This window comes from Daphnia magna, unplaced genomic scaffold, assembly GCF_020631705.1.
Source record: "Daphnia magna isolate NIES unplaced genomic scaffold, ASM2063170v1.1 Dm_contigs092, whole genome shotgun sequence".
In the NCBI taxonomy this organism is placed as follows: domain Eukaryota; kingdom Metazoa; phylum Arthropoda; class Branchiopoda; order Diplostraca; family Daphniidae; genus Daphnia; species Daphnia magna.
Genome location: NW_025533122.1, coordinates 349314 through 374410, shown reverse-complemented (window position 1 = coordinate 374410; position 25097 = coordinate 349314). Strand labels below are relative to the sequence as shown.

At 40.4% G+C, this 25097-nt stretch overlaps 4 protein-coding genes across 4 annotated transcripts; 3 read left to right on the top strand and 1 right to left on the bottom strand.

The window, feature by feature from the left end:
* The first annotated feature begins 5730 nt into the window (after positions 1-5730).
* On the top strand, positions 5731-9116 carry LOC123477570. Its single transcript, XM_045180954.1, is given in 2 exon segments — positions 5731-6384; positions 6386-9116. Coding segments are annotated over 2 exon segments (3186 nt in total). The 5' UTR covers positions 5731-5929.
* A 655-nt stretch (positions 9117-9771) lies between these two features.
* Positions 9772-10281, top strand: LOC123477569. The gene has a single exon (XM_045180953.1). It carries the CDS (start codon positions 9772-9774, stop codon positions 10279-10281), a length of 510 nt encoding a protein of 169 aa, XP_045036888.1.
* Positions 10282-10631: 350 nt separating this feature from the next.
* On the top strand, positions 10632-11622 carry LOC116923910. Its single transcript, XM_032930464.2, has one exon. The coding sequence runs from the start codon at positions 10687-10689 to the stop codon at positions 11620-11622; it is 936 nt and encodes a 311-aa protein (XP_032786355.2). The 5' UTR covers positions 10632-10686.
* Positions 11623-19878: 8256 nt separating this feature from the next.
* LOC116935517 lies at positions 19879-21375 on the bottom strand. The gene has a single exon (XM_032942811.2). It carries the CDS (start codon positions 21373-21375, stop codon positions 19879-19881), a length of 1497 nt encoding a protein of 498 aa, XP_032798702.1.
* Between the last annotated feature and the right edge of the window lie 3722 nt (positions 21376-25097).

The window sequence follows — 25097 nt, the reverse complement described above, 5'->3', positions numbered from 1 at the left end:
GGGCTGTGCATTTGGAGCTTGTGACTGATCTGACAACACAAACCTTTATGTACGCGTTAAGAAGAATGATGTCACGTCGAGAAGATTGCAAAATTATCTACAGTGACAACGCTTCAACATTTACTTGTGCCGCAAAATTAGTGACGGAAGATCCCACCCTAGCCAACTGGCTTTCAAGTAAGGGTATAGAATGGAAGTTTTCTCCTAGCCTAGCTCCATGGTGGGGTGGGTTTTGGGAGAGGATGGTCCGCTCCGTTAAAGAACCGCTAGGAAAGGTGCTGGGGAAAATGAAGGTTAGTTTCGACCAACTTCACACCATACTGGTGGAAATTGAAGCTATCATGAATTCACGGCCCCTAACTTATGTTTCTGGCGAAGCACATTCCTACGAAGTTTTGTCTCCACAAAAGTTGCTGACCGGAAAACAACCTGGAGCTACATCAGAGTCACCCGACTCAACGAAGATGAGCCGTGATGACCTCATCGAGCTGGACAAGCAGAGGAGCGAACACGCCTTAACATGGTGGAGGCTGTGGCAAGAGTCATACCTGTCTGATCTTAAGCGATTTCACTGTCACAAGGGAAAGGGAACCAGAATTCCGCGTGTTGGTGAAATCGTCCTGCTGAAAGAACCTAACATCAAACGTGTCTCGTGGCCGACGGCTATTGTTACAGGAGTGATACCTGGAACCGACGCCAAGGTGCGAGCTTTTGTTTTACGACTACGTTCGGGTAAGGAAACCACCAGGAGCATCCAGACTGTCTATCCATTAGAAGTTCAAGCCGATATCGACACGCCCGTTGATGATACCGAAATCGGCACAGTGGAGAAGACTACGTCTACGAGAAAGAAGAATCCGCTCCGTAAGAAGAATTTGGAATCGCGCGAGGATGCTGGCGATTCCGGCGGGGAGGATGTTGCGGATTGTCAAAGTCCACAAGATGAAAGAGTATCTAAATTTGGAAGGCCCGTCAGAAGGCCTATTGTTTTTGACTTATAATGTATTTTGTAGTTGTAAACTTTGTGTAGGCCGCCAGGGGCACTGCCAAGCAGAGCCTTCTTGGTGGCTGATATCGGCAATAGCCGTTGTTAGAATTTTTCCCTGTGTAAAGGCAGACGCCATTTCTTGTGTCAGAAGTCAGTTTCAATAAACTAGTGGTAGAACCTGCCTAAGTTAAATTTACAAAGGTATTGAATCGCAGGTATTAGAGTTGTTAATTAGATTTAATACTTTTCACAAATATACTTGAATTCAATGTGAATACACAATAATACCATGAGTTTATTCTTCTACATGTAAACAGAATCAAATATAGTTGTATTCAATGTGAATAAACTGTTATATTATAAATTTATACTTCTATATGTAAACAGGATCAAATATACTTGTATTCAATGTGAATACACTGTGATACCATGAGATTATTCTTCTACATGTAAACAGAATTAAATAATGAGTTTATTCTTCTACATGTAAACAGAATCAAATATAGTTGTATTCAATGTGAATACACTGTTATATTATGAGTTTATACTTCTACATGTAAACAGAATCAAGTATACTTGTATTCAATGTGAATACACTGTAATACCATGAGTTTATACTACTATATGTAAACAGGATGAAATATACTTGAATTCAATGTGAATACACTGTGATACCATGAGTTTATACTTCTACATGTAAACAGAATCAAATATACTTGTATTCAATGTGAATACACTGTGATACAATGACTTTATACTTCTACATGTAAACAGAATCAAATATACTTGTATTCAATTTGAATACATTGTTATATTATGAGTTTATACTTCTACATGTAAACAGCATAATATACTTGTATTCAATGTGAATACACTGTGATACCATTAGTTTATACTTCAACATATAAACAGAATCAAATATACTTGTATTCAATGTGAATACACTGTGATACCATTAGTTTATACTTCAACATATAAACAGAATCAAATATACTTGTATTCAATGTGAATACACTGTGATACCATGAGTTTATACTTCTATATGTAAACAGGATCAAATATACTTGAATTCAATGTGAATTCACTGTGATAATATGTGTTTATACTTCCATATGTAAACAGAATCAAATATACTTGTATTCAATGTGAATACACTGTGATACCATGAGTTTATACTTCTATATGTAAGCAGGATCAAATATACTTGAATTCAATGTGAATTCACTGTGATACCATGAGTTTATACTTTTACATCTAAACAGAATCAAATATACTTGTATTCAATGTGAATACACTGTGATACCATGAGTTTATACTTCTATATGTAAACAGGATCAAATATAATTGAATTCAATGTGAATACACTGTGATACCATGAGTTTATACTTCTACATGTAAACAGAATCAAATATACTTGTATTCAAAGTGAATACACTGTTATATTATGAGTTTATACTTCTACATGTAAACAGAATCAAGTATACTTGTATTCAATGTGAATACACTGTAATACCATAAGTTTATACTTCTTTATGTAAACAGGATCAAATATACTTGAATTCAATGTGAATACACTGTGATACCATGAGTTTAGACTTCTACATGTAAACAGAATCAAATATACTTGTATTCAATGTGAATACACTGTGATACAATGACTTTATACTTCTACATGTAAACAGAATCAAATATACTTGTATTCAATTTGAATACATTGTTATATTATGAGTTTATACTTCTACATGTAAACTGAATAATATACTTGTATTCAATGTGAATACACTGTGATACCATTAATTTATACTTCAACATATAAACAGGATCAAATATACTTGAATTCAATGTGAATACACTGTGATACCATGAGTTTATACTTCTACATGTAAACAGAATCAAATATACTTGTATTCAATGTGAATACACTGTTATATTTTGAATTTATACTTCTACCTGTAAACAGAATCAAATATACTTGTATACAATGTGAATACACTGTGATACCATGAGATTATTCTTCTACATGTAAACAGAATCAAATATACTTGTATTCAATGTGAATACACTGTAATACCATGAGTTTATGCTTCTATATGTAAACAGGATCAAATATACTTTAATTCAATGGGAATTTACTGTGAAACCATGAGTTTTTACTTCTACATGTAAACAGAATCAAATATACTTGTATTCAATGTGAATACACAGTGATAACATGAGTTGATACTTCTACATGTAAACAGAATCAAATATAGTTGTATTCAATGTGAATACACTGTTATATTATGAGTTTATACTTCTACATGTAAATTGTTTCAAATATACTTGTATTCAATGTGAATTCACTGTAATACCATGAGTTTATACTTCTTTATGTAAACAGGATCAAATATACTTGAATTCAATGTGAATACACTGTGATACAATGAGTTTATACTTCTACATGTAAACAGAATCAAATATACTTTTATTCAATGTGAATACACTGTGATACCATGAGTTTATACTTCAACATATAAACAGAATCAAATATACCTGTATTCAATGTGAATACACTGTTATATTATGAGTTTATACTTCTACCTGTAAACAGAATCCAATATACTTGTATACAATGTGAATACACTGTGATACCATGAGATTATTCTTCTACATGTAAACAGAATCAAATATACTTGTATTCAATTTGAATACACTGTAATACCATGAGTTTATGCTTCTATTTGTAAACAGGATCAAATATACTTTAATTCAATGTGAATTTACTGTGAAACCATGAGTTTTTACTTCTACATGTAAACAGTATCAAATATACTTGTATTCAATGTGAATACACTGTTATATTATGAGTTTATACTTCTACATGTAAACAGAATCATCATGTAATCATCATGAATCATGTATACTTCTATACGTAAACAGGATCAAATATACTTGAATTCAATGTGAATACAATTTATACAATGAGTTTATACTTCTACATGTAAACAGAATCAAATTTATTTGCATTCAATGTCAATACATTGTTGTATTATGAGGTAATACTTCAACATGAAAACAGAATCAAATATACTTGTATTCAATGTGAATACACTGTGATACCATGAGTGTTGTGCATCGGCACAGGTGATGAAAGAAATCGCGATATGGCAACGGTGGCGGGGAAAGAGAAGAAAAACCAGTGGCAGTCGATCCAGACGTTCCAACGAGGCCGGAACATTCCGGCGAATCGAGAGATTTTCGTGCTTAATTTTGAGTTTAATCTATTCGATTGTAAGGTGCGCGTGTTCCCTTGTACCGTGATTCCGTATCGAGAATACATATTCTTCACTGTCTACGGTGTTCGTGATTGATTATCCTCAGCGGACAGCAGTCCGTCACATTGGTGCCGAAACCCGGGATCGAACTTCACGTCCCTGCACGTCTTCCTAACGTGGCAAAATTCTTATCGTAGGTAAGTCAACGAATTTTTCATATTGGGTGTGAACGCACGCTGAGCGAGCAATAAATATCGTCGATATCGAAATTCACGTCACGACCACGAGGTCCCTTTTCGAACCCTACCTCCTCTCTTTATCTATTTCGTCGCGCGAAAGAACAAACTTCGAACTCCACCTCTTCCCACCGATACTTTTCTTTTCCTTACCCCCCCTCCCCGTTGTAAAAGTCGACGGCCAATTCATTTAAGTTTTCTTTATGCTAAGTTATATACTTTTCCTTTTATTTTTTTAAATACAAAGGGACATTTTGTGGGGCTCTAACATACAAAATAATAGCATCCCGGAAGGGTCGTCTTCTCTCATCTTTTTACCCTTCCTTGGGCTGATTAGTTTTCCCCCAATGTTTTATTATTTTATGGAGAGATGAAGGTGTTCGTCATCAAATTGGGGGATCTAATCAAACGGCGTAGCAACAGGACATGGATGGCTCTTCATTCATTGACGTTCTATCTCCATCATAACGACGACCTTATTTGAAATACCGTTTCTATAGTTAAATGAGGGTATCGAACGAACTCTCGAGGAGAATAGAAAGAATATGGCCGTGCGATGGCGAACGTTTTCGGGAAAGGTATAAGTAAGTCAACCGTGGGTTTAAATAATTTGTATTGGTAGACGCATATGTGCTTAATGCGAATGTTTATTTTTTCGGCAATGTTTTAGAAAACATTGAAGGGTGGTTTTTCGGTGGCCCGTTATTTAATTTGCTATAAACGAACCGCAATCATGAAATATTTGAACTACTATTTGAACTTTGTACTTTAAATGATAACGGTCAACAATAAACACAGTGGAGGAAATTAACATTAAATTAATCCTTAAAGAGGTTACTTCAAACGAGATAAACGGGGCTGCCGCCTCTGGCCTTTGCTACAAACACGCTGGCCTCGTATCTGTAATAAATGCACACTGTTTTTAAATTATTTTAACCACTGGAAAGTGTCATCCCTGTTAAGTTATGTTACTGGAAATAATTCGCTTGTTTACCTAAAATTTATGATTATGATGTTTTAACCTACACAGGTCGAACCTACGAACACAAACATTCAACTTTCGAACACACCCAGCAGTGGTTTCGAACAATTCTATTCCGAAAGGGTTTACAGGTATACTGTTCACGAAAACCTGTTAGCCTTATATTTTGATAATTAATAATTCCTTTTTACCTCCAGATCGAACATATGAACACGAACATACGGCCTTCGAACACACATACTCGTTTCGAATAATTCTCGTCCGAAAGGGTATCTATACTGCTCACGAAAACTAATTGCTTCTACGTTTCGATAATTAACAATTCTTTTTACCTACCCAGATCGAACATACGAACACGAACGTACGGCAACGAGCACAGTCCCTCGTTTCGAACACGCCTTGTTCGAAAGTCTCTGAGAAAAATTTAACTCACTGTCCGTGTGACGTACGTCCACAATCTTCCGACGCCATGGACGACCTGGAATTAATGAATACCCCGGATTTGTTCCGGCTACGAACCACTGCAAAACGCCAGCACACGAACCTCGTTACGCGAGTGTACAACATGATTAACAGGCGGGCAGCGCAAGCTGGATTCGCGGTGTTGTCAACGGATCTTGAAGCTGCGCTAGAGCGTATCACGGCGATTAACGAGCGGTACGTCATCGCAGGAGAGCTGGATGATCAAGAAAGAGCGGCAGCAGAGGACTACATCCAAGGCGTTGCTGCGGTAAATAGGCAAGCACGGCTTGCCATTGGAGCATATTTACAACCCGGCGTTAACCCGCGCTTAGAAGGATGGATCGTTGAAGACTCGAATATTGATCAAGCTCTGCAGCAGAATCCCCCGACTGAATCCACTGGAGCAGAAGAAGATCAGGATAGCGGTCCAGAGCATAATGAAATAAACCAACGATCTGTTCGCGGCCGATCCTCCCATCGACCCATTAATTTTGGGCTCAACTGGTGGCGTCAATAACCAAACCGAGCCTAACGAGGCCAATCAAGCGAAACGACGAAGAATTAAACTTGAATTCGAACTCGAAAGGAAAAAGGTTGAACGTTCCCGCAAGATGGATGATCTTTTACGTCAATGCGAGAGAGAAGAAGAAGATCTTAAAATGGCAATCGAGCGCGAAAGGGTCTTGGCTGGTGCGCTCGATGGATCAATTCAAGGAAACCCAATCCTTTCATCCACACCAAAGCGCAATATGGATACCGTCGGAAACTTACGACCCGTAGAAGCAAACGAAAGATCGGCAACATTCGCTCCGCCAAGTCGTTGGCCAAAGATTATCGTCGAAAAATTCAACGGGGATCCGCGAAAATGGCAAAGATTCGCGCACGGTATTCACGCCACCGTTCGCGACGCGAACATCCCTGACTCCTACAAGCTTTTGGGCCTTCAAGACAACATTACTGAAGATATTTGGAAAAGGATGAGCCACATTTTCAACGGATCATATGCATTTGAGTCGGCTTGGATTGAATTAGAAGTTAAATATGGAAATCCAGGTCTTATAATGCAGGCGCATAACCAGCACCTTCTCCAAGTCAAGCCTTTCAAAACCGGGGACTTTAATTCGCTCTTCACTTTAGCGGCAGATGTCCGTGATGCCGTATCGAGCGTTTCCGTTGAGCACTCAAAGGAATTTACGTATTCAACCTTCATCACCACGCTCGCCTCAAAGCTTCCAATTCAGCTTCAAATCGACTGGGGAAAATATGCATATTCCCTTTGTTTGAATCTATCATCGCTACGAGATTTCGTCAAGTGGATTGATATCGCTGTCGGAGCAGAAGAGTATCGCGGAATTCGACTTTCCGTGGCCGGAGATACCGTTAATAAACCCGCCCATAATATTCACCCTCGGCAGCAAGGCGGCTATGGTCAACCTGGTAGCAGTGGTTATCGTGGACCTACTGTGTTGACGAACGGAATTCAAGAAAAAGTAGCAGCTCCGCAGTGCCCTGCCTGCAGTGCCAATCCTGGTCATCGCCTCGAGTATTGCAACGTTTTCAACAAAATGTTGGTCAACAAACGAGCAGCTCTCTTCGCCGACAACAATTTTTGTTTCAAATGCTTGACACAAGGCCACTACGGAAGAAATTGCTCCCGCACTGACGTGAAATGTAAGGACTGCGGAAAGGCCCACAACACTCTCTTACACGGAGCCGATCGCCAATTTCCGTCTGCAAAAAGTCAAGGTAACGAATCTCTAAATGTATTAACGATTCGTGCACCTAACCCGAACCACATACGTCCCGTATTGCTAGCCATCCTACCCGTCACTGTAAAAGGTAATGAGTCCGTCGCCGAAACATTTGTGGTATTAGATCCGGGGAGCGAGGCAACGCTCATTACGAACGCTCTCGCAGAAACTTTAAATTTGACAGGACCCACCTTTCGTATCCGCTTCGGTAACTTCAATGATTCAATCACCATCGACTCTAAGGTCGTTTCGTTCCGCATTGCGTCTATGAACTATGAAGCCTCCATCAGTGAAGCTTTTCTCGTTCCAAAAATCAGTCTATCACCTAGAAAGATCGATTGGCCAAAACTGAAGACACACTGGGCTCATCTCGCAGACTTAAATTTGCCAGCAATAGACTCTTCTCAAGTTGGTGTATTGATTGGAGCGGACCAACTTTCCGCCCATATACAAAAGGAGATTAGGGAATCAATTGAAGATGACGGCCCTACAGCGATTCTAACTCAATTTGGATGGTCAGTGGTGGGGAAAATTCAAAATTTTCTTGTGGCCGGGCCAAGCAAGAAATTATATATCGACATTCACTCAGTTTCCCATGATGAGGCGCTATGTAATCTCGTAGAACAATTTCACTCTACCGAGTCTTTCGGTATGGATGTTTATGCTCCCACGATCACCTCGGCCGAAGATGCTCAAGTAATAGCCGTGCTCGAATCATCAGCAATTTTCATCGGGTGCGGATGGCAGGTGGACCTCCCTCTACGCTCAAAAGGCTTTGTCTTCCCTAATAATAGAAAACAGGCTGTGTCTAGGTATTATGGGATGGAACGACGTCTCTCGTTGCTGGAAAACCAACATTATGCGGACAAATACAATCTCATCGTAAAAAAGCTTATTGATTCCGGCACCGCTGTAAAGGTAAACTCGTCTGCAATCAACAAGCCGGAAGGAATGATATGGTATTTGCCACATCACTTCGTTGAAAATCCAAACAAATCAGGAAAAATCAGAGTGGTTATGGATTGTGCTGCGAGTTTTTGTCAAGTCCCGCTCAACACCCAACTTCTCCGTGGGCCGCCGTTGCTCCCAAAGCTAATAGGAGTGCTTCTACGATCGAGGGAATGTCTTTTTGCACTTTCTGCGGATATAGCGGCCTTTTATCATCGCGTCGGAATTCCAGAAAAACATCAGTCTCTCCAACGATTTGTCTTCCGCGAATTCGGAAGCAATAAACCGCTGAAGACATATCAAATGACGACCTTGGTATTTGGGGCAGTTCATGCATCAACCGCGGCAATTCGGGTCTTGCAGCATGCGGTCTGTCAAAACAGAAATTATCCCGAAGTTGCATCGCGAATAAGGCAAAATTTTTACGCTGATAATTTAAGTGACTCGTTCGACACCGTAAAGGAAGCCATAAAATTCGCAAAGGACGTCACATAATCGCTGGCGATCGGTGGTTTTAAATTAACGGGCTTTGCGTCCTCATCTAAACGGGTCCTAGAAACAATCCCAGCGGAAGACCGAGCCGGATCGATCCTTGACTTAAATTATGGCGCCTTACAGACAGAATACATTTTGGGGCTCGCATGGAACTGCAACAGCGACTGTTACAAATTGAGAGGTAAAGAGCTGCCTCCAATCATGACGAACGGAGTTGTTGTCGGCGATGTCAAGAGAATTTGACCCATTAGGAATTTGCCTTCCGGTCATTACGTATGCAAAGCTACTCTTTCAAGAAACGTGCAAGCTACGGTCAAGGATTCCCCCCTATAAGAAGCCGATTGGGTGGGACGAGCCTTTGCCAGAGTGCATTCTGGCAAAGTGGAATATATGGGCCGGCTCATTGTCATCTCTCTCTCAAATTTCCATTAGGTGATGTTTTCGGTCGAGTGACGAGAAGCGCGCAGATTGCATATTTGACCTCATCGTTTTCTCCGACTCATCTCTCCTTGCATTCGGAGCTGTGGCTTACCTAAAGACAACCTGTCACGGCAAAATGCACCTCGACTTCGTTATGGCGAAGGGCTGCATCGCACCCACCAGCATCCTAAGTATTCCCAGACTGGAGCTACAAGCGGCGGTACTAGCGATCAGAATGACGAAATCCATCATAAGAGAAATGCGCATCCCGATATCATCCATCGAATACCGAACTGACTCCGAAATCGTGCTTCACCAGATAAATTCTTCACATCACAAGCATCCAACTTTCGTGGCCAACAGAATCGGTGAAATTCTCCGTCATTCTAGTCCCGAGCAGTGGAAATTCATATCTGGTAAGGATAATCCGGCCGATGACTGCACTAGAGGCATCACCCTTGACTGCTTCAAATCCAATAGTCGGTGGCTAACCGGCCCGTCCCAGTCGCAGTTGTCAGCAGCACAAGTTTTGACTGCGTCGCTCAACCAAGCAGAAGATCCTGATCCATCCATAGCACTGTCGGTGTGTGCCCTAGATTTTTCCTCCCTTCCCGTCAAAACCTCATTGCCAGCAGTTTCAAAGTTGATTGCGGATAGTCAAGATGGTCTTGCTCGGTTAAAGCGTGATGTAGCCTTGTCATTGCGCAAAGGAGCCAATTTGGAGTTGTCAATCACTGATGATTAATTAAAGCAAGCAATGCGGACGTGCATCATTGTTGCCGCCGAGGAACCGTTTCCGGAAGAAATCATCGCTCTCAGAAGTGGGAAGCTAATTCCGAGAGATTCCGTCCTTCGTAATGTGAGTCCTTACATCGATCCTGCGGATGGGCTAATGAAGGTGGATGGCCGTCTTAAACATGCCAAGCTGCCACAGCACGCGCGACAACCCGTTATTCTTCCCTCGGATCATCGTCTGACCTCGCTGATTGTTGCTGATGCTCATAACGAAATTAATTATGCGGGAGTAGAACACACTCTTTCAATTGTCAGAAGGAAGTATTATTTAACTAAAGGTCGCAGGTCCATACGGAAAACCTTGGCGCGTTGCGTAAAATGTCGACGTAGATGTGTACAGCCCCGGCCACCCATCATGGCCAGTCTTCCTAAGGAAAGACTGCTGCCATTCGTTCGACCCTTTTCAACATCTGGTCTCGACTTCTTTGGACCTTTTAACACCGTGATCGGTCGACGCACTGAAAAGCGTTATGGTCTTCTCATTACGTGCTTTTCAACCCGTGCTATACACCTGGAATTAGTGTACTCTCTCTCCGCCGACTCCTTTCTGATGGCGCTGCGGCGGTTTATTGCTGATCGTGGCCATCCTACAACCATTTATTCGGACAACGGGACCAATCTGGTTGCGGGAGAAAAGGAGCTGCGCGAAGGAATTGTGAACCTCAACTCAAAGCTGGTGACCGAGGAGATGATCGATCGGGGAATCAATTGGAAATTTTCGCCGCCATCAGGCCCGCATTTTGGTGGTTCGTGGGAGCGCCTTGTCGGCTCCAGCAAGAAATCTTTGCGCGCTGTTCTGGAAGAGCGCAGCGTTAATGACGAGGTGTTGCTGACTGTATTAAAGGAAGTTGCGTCGCTCCTCAACAATCGCCCTCTCACGCATGTTTCAAGTGATCCGTCCGAACCGGAACCGTTAACGCCAAATCATTTTATTCTCGGCTGCCATCATCCCCATTATCCGCCGGATGTCGAAGAAGTGTTTTGTGGCTTGACCAGACGACGCTACAGGCAGTCGCAATTCATTGTAAATCAGTATTGGCGTAAATGGATGCGGGAATACGTTCCGAACCTAATCGATCGGAAGAAATGGAATCAAGCAACCCCTTTGCTCCGCGTTGGCAACCGAGTGCTCATCATGGATGAGAACACTCGCCGCGGACAATGGCTTACTGGAACCGTGTCAAAACTATTCCCAGGAGAAGATGGTCGCGTCAGACGTGTCTCTGTCAAAACGGTGACTTCTGAATTAACCCGCCCTGTTGTAAAACTTTATCTATTTTCAGATGCGTAATCGGCCGGGCGGGACTGTTGTGCATCGGCACAGGTGATGAAAGAAATCGCGATATGACAACGGTGGCGGGGAAGGGGAAGAAAAACAAGCGGCAGTAGATCCAGACATTCCAACAAGGCCGGAACATTCCTGCGAATCAAGAGATTTTCGTGCTTTATTTTGAGTTTAATCTAATCGATTGTAAGGTGCGCGTGTTCCCTTGAACCGTGATTCCGTATCGAGAATACAAATTCTTCGGGGTCGTCTTCATTGGCTATTTTAGCGAATAAACCGATGTTAAATATGTCTCTGTTATTAGCTGACAAACCGATCCCGCATCTTATCTTATATCACCTTGTTATTAGCGGCTCCAACCGCTAATAGTCAAATTTTATTAGCTGTTGGAGTCGCTTTAACATCGGTTTATTCGCTAAAGTAGCTAAAGAAGAAACCCCAATTCTTCGCTGTCTACGGTGTTCGTGATTGACTATCCTCAGCGGACAGCAGTCCGACACAATGACTTTATACTTCAACATGTAAAAAGAATCAAATATACTTGTATTCAATGTGAATACACTGTGATACCATGAGTTTATACTTCTATATGTAAACAGGATCAAATATACTTGAATTCAATGTGAATACACTGTGATACCATGAGTTTATACTTCTACATGTAAACAGAATCAAATATACTTGTATAGAATGTGAATACACTGTGATACCATGAGAATATTCTTCTACATGTAAACAGAATCAAATATACTCGTATTCAATGTGAATACACTGTAATACCATGAGTTTATGCTTCTATATGTAAACAGGATCAAATATACTTTAATTCAATGTGAATTCACTGTGAAACCATGAGTTTTTACTTCTACATGTAAACAGAATCAAATATACTTGTATTCAATGTGAATACACTGTTATAATATGAGTTAATACTTCTTCATGTAAACAGAATCAAGTATACTTGTATTCAATGTGAATACACAGTGATAACATGAGTTTAAACTTCTATATGTAAACAGGATCAAATATACTTGTATTCAATGTGAATACACAGTGATAACATGAGTTTCAACTTCCATATGTAAACAGGATCAAATATACTTGAATTCAATGTGAATACATTGTGATACCATGAGTTTATTCTTCAACATGTAAACAGAATCAAATATAGTTGTATTCAATGTGAATACACTGTTATACTATGAGTTTATACTTCTACATGTAAACAGTTTCAAATATACTTGTATTTAATGTGAATACACTGTAATACCATGAGTTTATACTTCTATATGTAAACAGAATCAAATATACTTGAATTCAATGTTAATACACTGTGATACAATGAGTTTATACTTCTACATGTAAACAGAATCAAATATACTTGTATTCAATGTGAATACACTGTTATATTATGAGTTTATACTTCTACCTGTAAACAGAATCCAATAAAATTGTATACAATGTGAATACACTGTGATACCATGAGATTATTCTTCTACATGTAAACAGAATCAAATATTCTTGTATTCAATATGAATACACTGTAATACCATGAGTTTATGCTTCTATATGTAAACAGAATCAAATATACTTTAATTCAATGTGAATACACTGTAATATCATGAGTTTTTACGTCTACATGTAAACAGAATCAAATATACTTGTATTCAATGTGAATACACAGTGATACCATGAGATTGTTCTTCTACATGTAAACAGAATCAAATATTCTTGTATTCAATATGAATACACTGTAATACCATGAGTTTATGCTTCTATATGTAAACAGGATCAAATATACTTGAATTCAATGTGAATACACTGTGATACCGTGAGTTTATTCTTCTACATGTAAACAGAATCAAATATGGTTGTATTCAATGTGAATAAACTGTAATGCCATGAGTTTTTACTTCTTTTTGTAAACAGGATCAATATACTTGAATTCAATGTGAATACACTGTGATACAATGAGTTTATACTTCTACATGTAAACAGAATCAAATATACTTGTATTCAATGTGATTACATTGTTATATTATGAGTTTATACTTCTACATGTAAACAGAATCAAATATACTTGTTTTCAAGGTGAATACACTGTGGTACCATGAGTTTAAACTTCAACATATAAACAGAATAAAATATACTTATATTCAATGTGAATACACTGTGATGCCATGAGTTTATAGTTCTATATGTAAACAGGATCAAATATACTTGAATTCAATGTGAATTCACTGTGATACCATGAGTTTATACTTTTACATGTAAACAGAATCAAATATACTTGTATTCAATGTGAATACTCTGAGATACTATGAGATTTTACTACTATATGTAAACAGGATCAAATATACTTGAATCCAATGTGAATACCCTATGATACCATAAGTTTATACTTCCACATGTAAACAGAAACAAATATACTTGTATTAAATGTAAATACACTGTGATACCATGAGTTTATACTTCTACATGTAAACAGGATCAAATATACTTGAATTCAATGTGAATAGACTGTGATACAATGAATTTATACTTCTACATGTAAACAGATTCAAATATACTTGTATTGAATGTGAATACACTGTTATATTATGAGTTTATACTTCTACCTGAAAACAGAATCCAATATACTTATATACAATGTGAATACACTGTGATACAATGAGATTATTCTTCTAAATGTAAAAAGAATAAAATATACTTGTATTCAACATGAATACACTGTAATACCATGAGTTTATGCTTCTATATGTAAACAGGATCAAATATACTTTAATTCAATGTGAATTCACTGTGAAACCACGAGTTTTTACTTCTACATGTAAACAGTATCAAATATACTTGTATGCAATGTAAATAAACTGTTATATTATAAATTTATACTTCTACATGTAAACAGAATCAAATATAGTTGTATTCAATGTGAATACATGGTTATATTATGGGTTTATACTTCTACATAGAATCAAATATGCTTGTATTCAATGTGAATACACTGTAATACCATGAGTTTATACTTCTACATGTAAAAGGAATCAAATATACTTGTATTCAATGTGAATACAATGTGATACTATGAGTTTTTACTTCTATATGTAAACAGGTCAAATATACTTGAATTCAGTGTGAATTCACTGTGATACTATGAGTTTATACTTCTACATCTAAACAGAATCAAATATACTTGTATTCAATGTGAATACACTGTGATACCATGAGTTTATACTTCTACATGTAAACAGAATCAAATATACTTGTATTCAATGTGAATACACTGTTATATTTTGAGTTTATACTTCTACCTGTAAACAGAATCAAATATACTTGTATACAATGTAAATACACTGTGATACCATGAGATTATTCTTCTACATGTAAACAGAATCAAATATACTTGTATTTAATGTGAATACACTGTAATACCATGAGTTTATGCTTCTATATGTAAACAGGATTAAATATACTTCAATTCAATGTGAATTCACTGTAAAACCATGAGTTTTTACTTCTACATGTAAACAGAATCAAATATACTTGTATTCAATGTGAATACACTGTTATATTATGAGTTTATACTCCTACATGTAAACAGAATCAAATATACTTATATTCAATGTGAATACACTGTGATACCATGAGTTTATACTTCTACATGTAAACAAAATCAAATACACTTGTATTCAATGTGAATACACTGTTGTATTATGAGTTTATACTTCTACATGTAAACAGAATCAAATATACTTGTATTCAATGTGAATACACTGTGATACCACGAGTTTTTACTTCTACATGTAAACAGAATCAAATATACTTGAATCCAATGTGAATACGCTATGATACCATAAGTTTATACTTCTACATGTAAACAGAATCAAATATACTTGTATTAAATGTGAATAGACTGTGATACCATGAGTTTATACTTCTACATGTAAACAGATTCAAATATACTTGTATTCATTGTGAATACACTGTTATATTATGAGTTTATACTTCTACCTGAAAAAAGAATCCAATATACTTATATACAATGTGAATACACTGTGATACCATGAGATTATTCTTCTAAATGTAAACAGAATAAAATATACTTGTATTCAACATGAATACACTGTAATACCATGAGTTTATGCTTCTATATGTAAACAGGATCAAATATACTTTAATTCAATGTGAATTCACTGTGAAACCACGAGTTTTTACTTCTACATGTAAACAGTATCAAATATACTTGTATGCAATGTAAATAAGCTGTTATATTATAAGTTTATACTTCTACATGTAAACAGAATCAAATATAGTTGTATTCAATGCGAATACACTGTTATATTATGGGTTTATACTTCTACATGTAAACAGAATCAAATATACTTGTATTAAATGTGAATACACTGTAATACCATGAGTTTATACTTCAACATGTAAAAGGAATCAAATATACTTGTATTCAATGTGAATACAATGTGATACTATGAGTTTTTACTTCTATGTGTAAACAGGATCAAATATACTTGTATCCAATGTGAATACACTGTGATACCATGATTTTATACTTCTATACGTAAACAGGTCAAATATACTTGAATTCAGTGTGAATTCACTGTGATACCATAAGTTTATACTTCTACATCTAAACAGAATCAAATATACTTGTATTCAATGTGAATGCACTGTGATACCATGAGTTTATACTTCTACCTGTAAACAGAATCAAATATACTTGTATACAATGTGAATACACTGTGATACCATGAGATTATTCTTCTACATGTAAACGGAATCAAATATACGTGTATTTAATGTGAATACACAGTAATACCATGAGTTTATGCTTCTATATGTAAACAGGATTAAATATACTTTAATTCATTGTGAATTCACTGTAAAACCATGAGTTTTTACTTCTACATGTAAACAGAATCAAATATACTTGAATTCAATGTGAATACACTGTTATCTTATAAGTTTATACTTCTACATGTAAACAGAATCAAATATACTTGTATTCAATGTAAATACATTGTTATATTATGAGTTTATACTTCTACTTGTAAACAGGATCAAATATACTTGTATTCAATGTGAATACACTGTGATACCATGAGTTTATACTTCTACATGTAAACAGAATCAAATATAATTGTATTCAATGTGAATACACTGTGATACCATGAGTTTATACTTCTATATGTAAACAGGATAAAATTTACTTGAATTCAATGTGAATACACTGTGGTACCATGAGTTTATACTTCTACATCTAAACAGAATCAAATATACTTGTATTCAATGTGAATAAACTGTTATATTATGAGTTTATACTTCTACATGTAAACAGAATCAAATATACTTGTATTCAATGTAAATACACTGTGATACCATGAGTTTATACTTCTACAGGTAAACAAAATCAAATACACTTGTATTCAATGTGAATACACTGTTGTATTATGAGTTTATACTTCTACATGTAAACAGAATCAAATATACTTGTATTCAATGTGAATACACTGTGATACCATGAGTTTATACTTCCACATGTAAAAGGAATCAAATATACTTGTATTCAATGTGAATACAATGTGATACTATGAGTTTTTACTTCTATGTGTAAACAGGATCAAATATACTTGTATCCAATGTGAATACACTGTGATACCATTATTTTATACTTCTATACGTAAACAGGTCAAATATACTTGTATTCAATGTGAATACACTGTGATACCATGAGTTTATACTTCTACATGTAAACAGAATCAAATATACTTGTATTCAATGTGAATACACTGTTGTATTATGAGTTTATACTTCTACATGTAAACAGAATCAAATATTCTTGTATTCAATGTGAATACACTGTGATACCATGAGTTTCTACTTCTATATGTAAACAGAATCAAATATACTTGAATCCAATGTGAATACCCTATGATACCATAAGTTTATACTTCTAAATGTAAACAGAATCAAATATACTTGTATTAAATGTGAATACACTGTGATACCATGAGTTTATACTTCTACATGTAAACAGGATCAAATATACTTGTATTCTATGTGAATACACTGTGATACCATGAATTTATACTTCTAAATGGTAACAGAAGGAAATATACTTGTATTCAATGTGAATACAGTGTGATACCATGAGTTTATACTTCTATATAAAATCAGGATCAAATATACTTGAATTCAATATGAATACACTTTGATACCATGAGTTTATACTTCTACATGTAAACAGAATCAAATATACCTGTATTCAATGTGAATACACTGTGATACCATGAGTTTATACTTCTACATGTAAACAGAATCAAATATACTTGTATTCAATGTTAATACACTGTTATATTATAAGTTTATACTTCTACATGTAAACAGAATCAAATATACTTGTATTCAATGTGACTACACTGTTATATTATGAGTTTATACTTCTACATGTAAACAGAATCAAATATACTTGTATTGAATGTGAATACACTGTGATTCCATGAGTTTATACTTCTATATGTAAACAGGATCAAATATACTTGAATGCAATGTGAATTCACTGTGATACCATGAGTTTATACTTCTTCATGTAAACAGAATCCAGTATTGTTGCCCTTACGCACGTAAAGAAAAAATAAAGGGGACGCTTACCCACACAAAAATGTATTCACGTGACGGGAATTTTAACGTGGTGGTAGAGTGTCTACTCCACGATCCACCAGTTTACAAACCGCAAATACACGAGGGGTTTAGAGGGAAAAAACTGGTACGACTTGCCATGAGCACGTTGCCACACGTGCTCCTCAAGCCTCCAGTTGGGAAAAAGGCTCCGGGATTTTAGCCGCGAATTTGGACGGGAATCGGGAGAAAAGATACTGGTTGCCTGCCAGTATCGAGGGAAAAAACCACTTGTAAATTACGGGGAAACACTGTGGGAAAACAGACGAAAAACAGACGGAAGGGCGGAGAGCGAAAAATTTGCGAGCTACACATGTGCTCCGGTGGAGTCGTCTTTTCACAAAGTCGGGTCGTCGGTAGCTCCGCCCTTCGTTTCCAATTTCCCTGACCCTATTCCAGGCGTTGCCGGATCGGGTTCGTGGGGTCTAAGAATTTTACGGTTTTGGCAACCGCTGAGTTGCCAACATCGCCAGCCCTGCGATCAGCTCGGCTAGTCGCACCTTCTCTGACGTGGATGGACTCAATTAGAAGGAGTTGATGCACTGGTCGATGGCGCTCCGTTTCGTTTGTCTGGACATGGGCTGATCGGACGATCCCATCCTTTCCAGCGACGACTTGGATAATTTTGCCGGTTGGCCAGACACCACGGGGGGTGGACGGGTCTATGAAGACGACGATGTCACCGACTTCGAGATTTGGTTGGTCTTGATACCATTTTTCATCTTCCGTGAGACCAGGTATTATCCCCTCCATCCAGTGGCACCAATACTGGTCTGTAAGTGCCTGCGATATTCGCCACCGTTTTTTGGCGCATAAATCCGCTTCGGAGAAGACGTCAGGCGGAATGTTGGGATTCGCACGGCTCAGAAGTAGATGATTTGGCGTCAAACTTTCTGGGTCGGAAGGATCATCACTAGTGGCTGTGAGTTTCCGGCTGTTGAGAACGTTTTCTATGTGAGGCAGGGCGGTGACGAGGATCTCATCGGTGAGCCGCTGCTTTCCCAAGACAGATCTCAAAGCTGACTTGGCGGAGCGGACCATTCGTTCCCATGCACCACCAAAGTGCGGAGCGACTGGCGGATTAAAATACCATTTGGTTGGCTGACGACCAAGGTGCTTGAGAATAGCGTGTTGATTGAGATTTTGAAGACATTAGGCCAGCTCACGCTGGGCGCCAACAAAATTCGTTCCATTGTCGCTGTAGAAAGAAGCTGGAATGCCTCGACGATTTTGGAAGCGATCAAGTGCTGAGATAAATGAGTTGGTGTCTAACGTATAGGCCATCTCCAAATGGACACAACGAGACGTGAGGCATGTGAAAAGGCAGCCCCATCGCTTGACAATTCTTCGGAAGATGGTGGTGTCTATTGGACCAAAGTAATCCACACCAGTGTGCGTGAACGCGGGATAACCGATCTTCAGACGGAAACTGGGTAAGTCGGCCATCTTTGGTCTCAAGCCTTTTGCGTATTTCCGTTTGCAAATGTTTCCTTGACAGCACATGTTAAATACCCGTTGAGCGGTAATTCTGCCTTTAGGGATCCAATATTGGCTTCGTGCTTCGTGGTGCAGCTATTCGGCCGATAGATGTGCTCTATCGCGGTGCATTTGGAAGAGAATAAGCTCTGTTAAACGATGTTGACGTGGAAGGATGATCGGGTGACGAGTGTCCATTGGGAGAGGCGCTTTGTCTATACGGCCGCCAACACACAACAAACCACGATGATCCATGTATGGCGATAGTTTGATGAGGCTGAAGCTGCTTTCGATTTGACGGCCGGCCCGTAAATCGTCCACCTCATTGCAGTAAACGTTGGACTGTGCGTGTCGAAGAAGAACATTGCGAGCTAGGCTTATCTCTTCTGCGGAAAGACCATCCAACTTTCTCTGTTCTGGGTTCTTGCGCGCGTTTGCAATGAACCGAAAGATATAGGCGACGGTGCGAATGATGATGTGGATTCTTGACTTTCTTCCGATTAACTGGTCGATCTCATTGTTACGCAATTGGACTTGGCCAACCCACGTAGTCTCACGGATTTCTGGGTCGTTTGATTCCATCGGTGAGAAGGATGGATTACATGGCCAGTCGGTAGAGAATTTAAGGAAGTCTGGTCCCGAGAACCAACGATGTTCCATGTTGAACTCCGTTGCATCGAGTCCTCGACTTGAATCATCAGCAGGATTGGCGGTGCTCGGGACATAGTTCCATTCACTGGATGAAGAAGTTTCGAGGATTTCTCCTATTCGGTTGCCGACATACGTTTGGAAGCGGCAGGAGCCGGATTTAATCCAGCTGAGGACGGTTGTCGAGTCGGACCAATAAGTGGTTTTTCCGAATGTAAGATCGTGTTCTTCTCGCACTTGGGCGGTCAAACGAGCAGCTAGTACAGCTGCGTTCAATTCAAGATGCGGAATGGTCATGAATTTTAATGGTGCAACTCTCGACTTGGAGATGAGGAGGCGGGTATTGGCTGTTCCGTTACGGTAGATGAAACGGGCATAACAGACTGCACCATACCCCATTTCCGACGCATCCCCAAAGGCATGGAGTTCCGTCGCCACGACATCGTCGCTAGCCGGTGTAATGCAGCGGTCTAAAACGAGGCCATTAAGTGAAGGTAACGGACGCGCCCATTGGATCCAGCGATCGATTAAGTCTTGATCCAATTCTTCATCCCAGTCGAATTTTTGCCGCCAAATATCCTGCATCAGGAACTTGGCCTGAAACACTATTGGAACGAGGAAACCGAGTGGGTCGAAGATGCTGAAAATGGCTTTCAGGAGGTCACGTTTAGTCCGACCGTCTGTTCTTACGGAGGCTCCCAAGATAAAGGCGTCGAGATGGAAATTCCACACCAGTCCGAGAGTTCTTTCGATGGGTTCGGCGTCAAGATCCATGTTAATGACTGTTCCATCGAGTTGTTGGCCAGTCAGAGATTGACGGACGATGGAATTGGATGTTGCCCATTGAGTGAGCGGAAAACCACCCTTTTCCAACGTCTCGGTTAAACTATGAGCGGTAGAGATGGCTTCTGCTTCCGTCGGAAAGGACACCAACCAATTGTCCATGTAGAAATGTCACGTAATGTGCCGGAGAAGATTATCGTTGCCGTAGTCCTTAACTGTTTGTTGTAAAGCGTTCCAGCAAACAGCTGGAGAGGAAACGGCGCCGAAAAGATGCACATCCACCTGTAAACATCTACTGGTTTGGTTGAACCAGGATCACGCCAGAGAAACCGGAACGCCGGTCCGTCGATAGGCCGCACCCTGACCTGATGGAACATTTTCTCTATGTCAGCGACGAGCGGAACGGCATATTGTCGAAAGAGGAGGAGTATTCCGACGAGATTTGTAAGAAGGTCTGGACCTCGCAGTAGAACATCGTTTAAGCATGTTCCATGGCACTTGGCGGATAGGTCGAATACAACACGACATTTTCCCGGCTTGTTCGGATTGAACACTGGATGGTGAGGGTTGTACCACGTCCGATTGGGAGGTCCAGCATCAATTTCTTCTTTCGTTATTTGTGGGCCTGTTTGAGCTGGACGTAAGTGTTGATAACACCTTTGTAAGTTGCGGCCAGCTTGTTATCCCTCGCAAATTTCCTCTCTAGCTGGAAAAACGTCGTTGGGCAGCGAAGAAGTTGTTGGGTAAGGCTGAATCATCCAACTTCCACAATATTTCAAGATTTTCCAGGCTTTCGTTTGGGCTGATGGGCTTCACAACGTTTGGCTTTGTTCCGAAAATGTCGAACTCGATGAACTGTTGTAGCAATGTGTCACATCGGTTCTCAGCTAAGCTGAGATGGACCAGCCACGAACCACCCAAATGCCGTGAGATAAGCACGAGGCGCACGTTGATTGTACGGATCTTTTCGGGTCTCGAAGATCTCGATTGCAGCGGGATGGTCCTGTCCGATAAGGATAGCGACGTCTTCGTCGAGCACCGAATAAATTGGCACATGAGCGAGGTGTGGCCATTTCTTTGAAAGACTCGTCAGATCGATGGAGTTTTTGTTTAGACGGAAAGTATCCATTACGTGCACGTCCATGATATTGAAGGTGAAACGGCCGTCTAGCGAAGCGATGTCGAATTTAACTATCTTGTGAGCGGTCGGTTGGCTTTCTCCGTCGACAGTTTTTGTAATGACTCGTTCCGTGCGACCTTCAAGCCCGAGGAGCGTTGCTTTCTCTTTTGTGATGACAGATATTTCACTACCACCGTCGAGGAGAGCGAAGAGATGAGTCTCTTTCCCGTTGGCACGCAAGATTACCGGAACGATAGGTAGTAGGGTTCGTTTAGTCAATCCGGGGGCTACCGACCCAGAAAATCCAGCTGTTTTGGGGCTTCCGGTTTTCGGATATAGTCGTGGGGCTCCATGCAACAGAGGGTGGTGGACACCGTCTCAATTTGCCTGGTTGCACCTCTCCGTACGACGACATTCTTGACTGAAATGGTCACGACCTAAGCAGCGAAGACAATCGTTGCACTCCTTCACGATGGCAGCTCTTTTTTCCACTGGAACCGATTTAAACTGCCTGCAATCCTTTAAGTGGTGAGGGTGTGTGGATTTGCACCCAGGGCATCTTGACTGGTTTCAGCGAACCCAGCGCGGATGGAATACTCGGCCATAGCGACTCCGTCGAGCCATTTGTCGAGGTCCTCCACCGTAGATAAGTGAGGCTGCATAGACAGCTTTTCTCTCCCCATCGGCTTCGTAGCGCAGGTGGAAGCTTAGAAACAAGTTGGGAAAGTGTTGCATGGCTGTAGAGCTCTAATCCGTAACCTCCAAGCTGTAGGGTTGCTACGACAGAGTGTAGATCGGCCGAAAAGGCCCACATAGCCTTATAATTGTTGTCTCGGAATGGCTGAAGTTTAAGCAGGGATGACATGCAGGCCTGAGAGACGATTTGGGCGTTTCCGTATCGCTTGTGAAGTTCACTAAGGGCGTGCTGGTAAAGTCCTGGGTTCAGCAAGGCTCCACCAATATCTTTCCGGATGGCCGGTGTGAGTGCATCGTAGAGATGAGCGATGCGCTCCGCGTCGGAACTTACGGCATCATGGACGAAGACTTTGAACATCTGTATGAACATGGGCCAGTGCCGTGGATCCCCATCAAAACTTGGCGCCTTCATACCTGGTGGTTTGACACCGGAACGTCCCAAGGTTGCATTAGGTTCTTTGAGAGTATGGATCCAAGCATCTGGCGTGTAAACCCGTGGACGATTCATAGATGCTTGTGGGGGAACCGTGTGACTCGGTGAACCCGATGGAAATAAAGGCGGTGTCATAACGTTGCCAGGGAACGGCATGGAGGTAGGCAGCGGGGTGCAATGACTTTGAGCGGGAATAAACAGCGATGGAGCGGAGGACACAGCTGGCGGGACAGGCTCCCAATGATTGACCGGTTCATAACGGTATTCAGTGTACGGTGCGAAACCAGTCGAAAATGTCGGTGGCTGTGCCTGTTGTCGAAGGCCAGCATGGATTTGTCGTTGGGCGGTTTGCGGCGCACTAGATGTCACGGTTGAGACGTAAGAAGCCGTATTCGGTGTTGAATTTGAAACGGCATAGGAAAGCTGGGCAGCAGCTTCTATAGTCGACTGGCTTGTCGTTACATTAACCGATTGGGCTGGAGGTGTAATGAAAGTTGGGATTGGAGCAGACATCTGGACAGCGGCTGCAGGAACAGCGGAGGTCACAGCCGGATTAGTCGATGATTTGTTTGGGGTAATAGCTTCAATTGCCCTTGAGGCGAGCCCCCGAAATTGATTGAAGATTCCGGCAGAGACTGTGTACGTTGCGATTGGTTTCGGCGTCATGACCGGAACCGACGGTGTAAAAAGCCTGGTGGGTGTCAACGACTTCGAATGGTGCGACCAGATCATTGGTGTCGCACTCGTAGACACGCTGAGATTGCTTGAGGTTGTTGTCACCCTGATAACGTTCGGTGCCGCAATCTGATCCTGGCTTTGTGAGCTAGCCGTCTGGGAGCTGGAAGAGACCGCGCTGGTTGGCGGTGGTAGAAACTTCGTCAACGGTATGTTTGACGGGACGCTCGAGGTGATTTGCGCCGGATAAGGAGGGTTTGACTCGTCGCAGATCGTCTCGTTAATTTGCCGTTTTAGAATGGCATCGGAGAGACGTTGGAGCTCTATTTGAGCCTTAAGTTCTCTCTGTTGCCGGTCGGCCGTGACCTTCCGTTGATAATCTTCGGCTCGGCGTAAGGTCGCGTCTTCAGATGCTCTACGAGCCGCTTCGTCTTCAGCTTGTTGGAGTTTAAGTTCGGCTACTTTCTGTAATCGTTCCGCTTCTTGAATCTTCACGCGTGCAGAAGAGACGTTGGAAGCGCGTGACGAGTGCCTGGACGAAATTGACTCTGACCTCCGGTTTGTGAACTTACCCAGGTAATTGTCACACACAGCTAATACCGCTTTGTGATCATAAATGACCGCTTGTAACCATTCTTCCTCACCTTTGATAGCTTCATCTGAAAGGTCTCGAGCGAAAAGTTGTAAGAATCGGTCATGTATTCCTTCTAGCTCTTCAAAGTCGCGAACGTAAATGGCCCTTAACGGTCGGATGATATCACAATCATCACCTACTCGAATTGCTGTCTGCAGTCTATTTCCCTATTTAGTATGAGTCGACTTTCCAGTCGTTCGGGATTGTTTGAGACGTACAAGATCGATAGTAGTTTCCCAATCATACGGTTCAGTATCTTCGCCAATCGTAGAAAGCGAGAGAGGTGTTTGAGACATGATGCGGTTTATTTGTGAACGAGCGCTGGA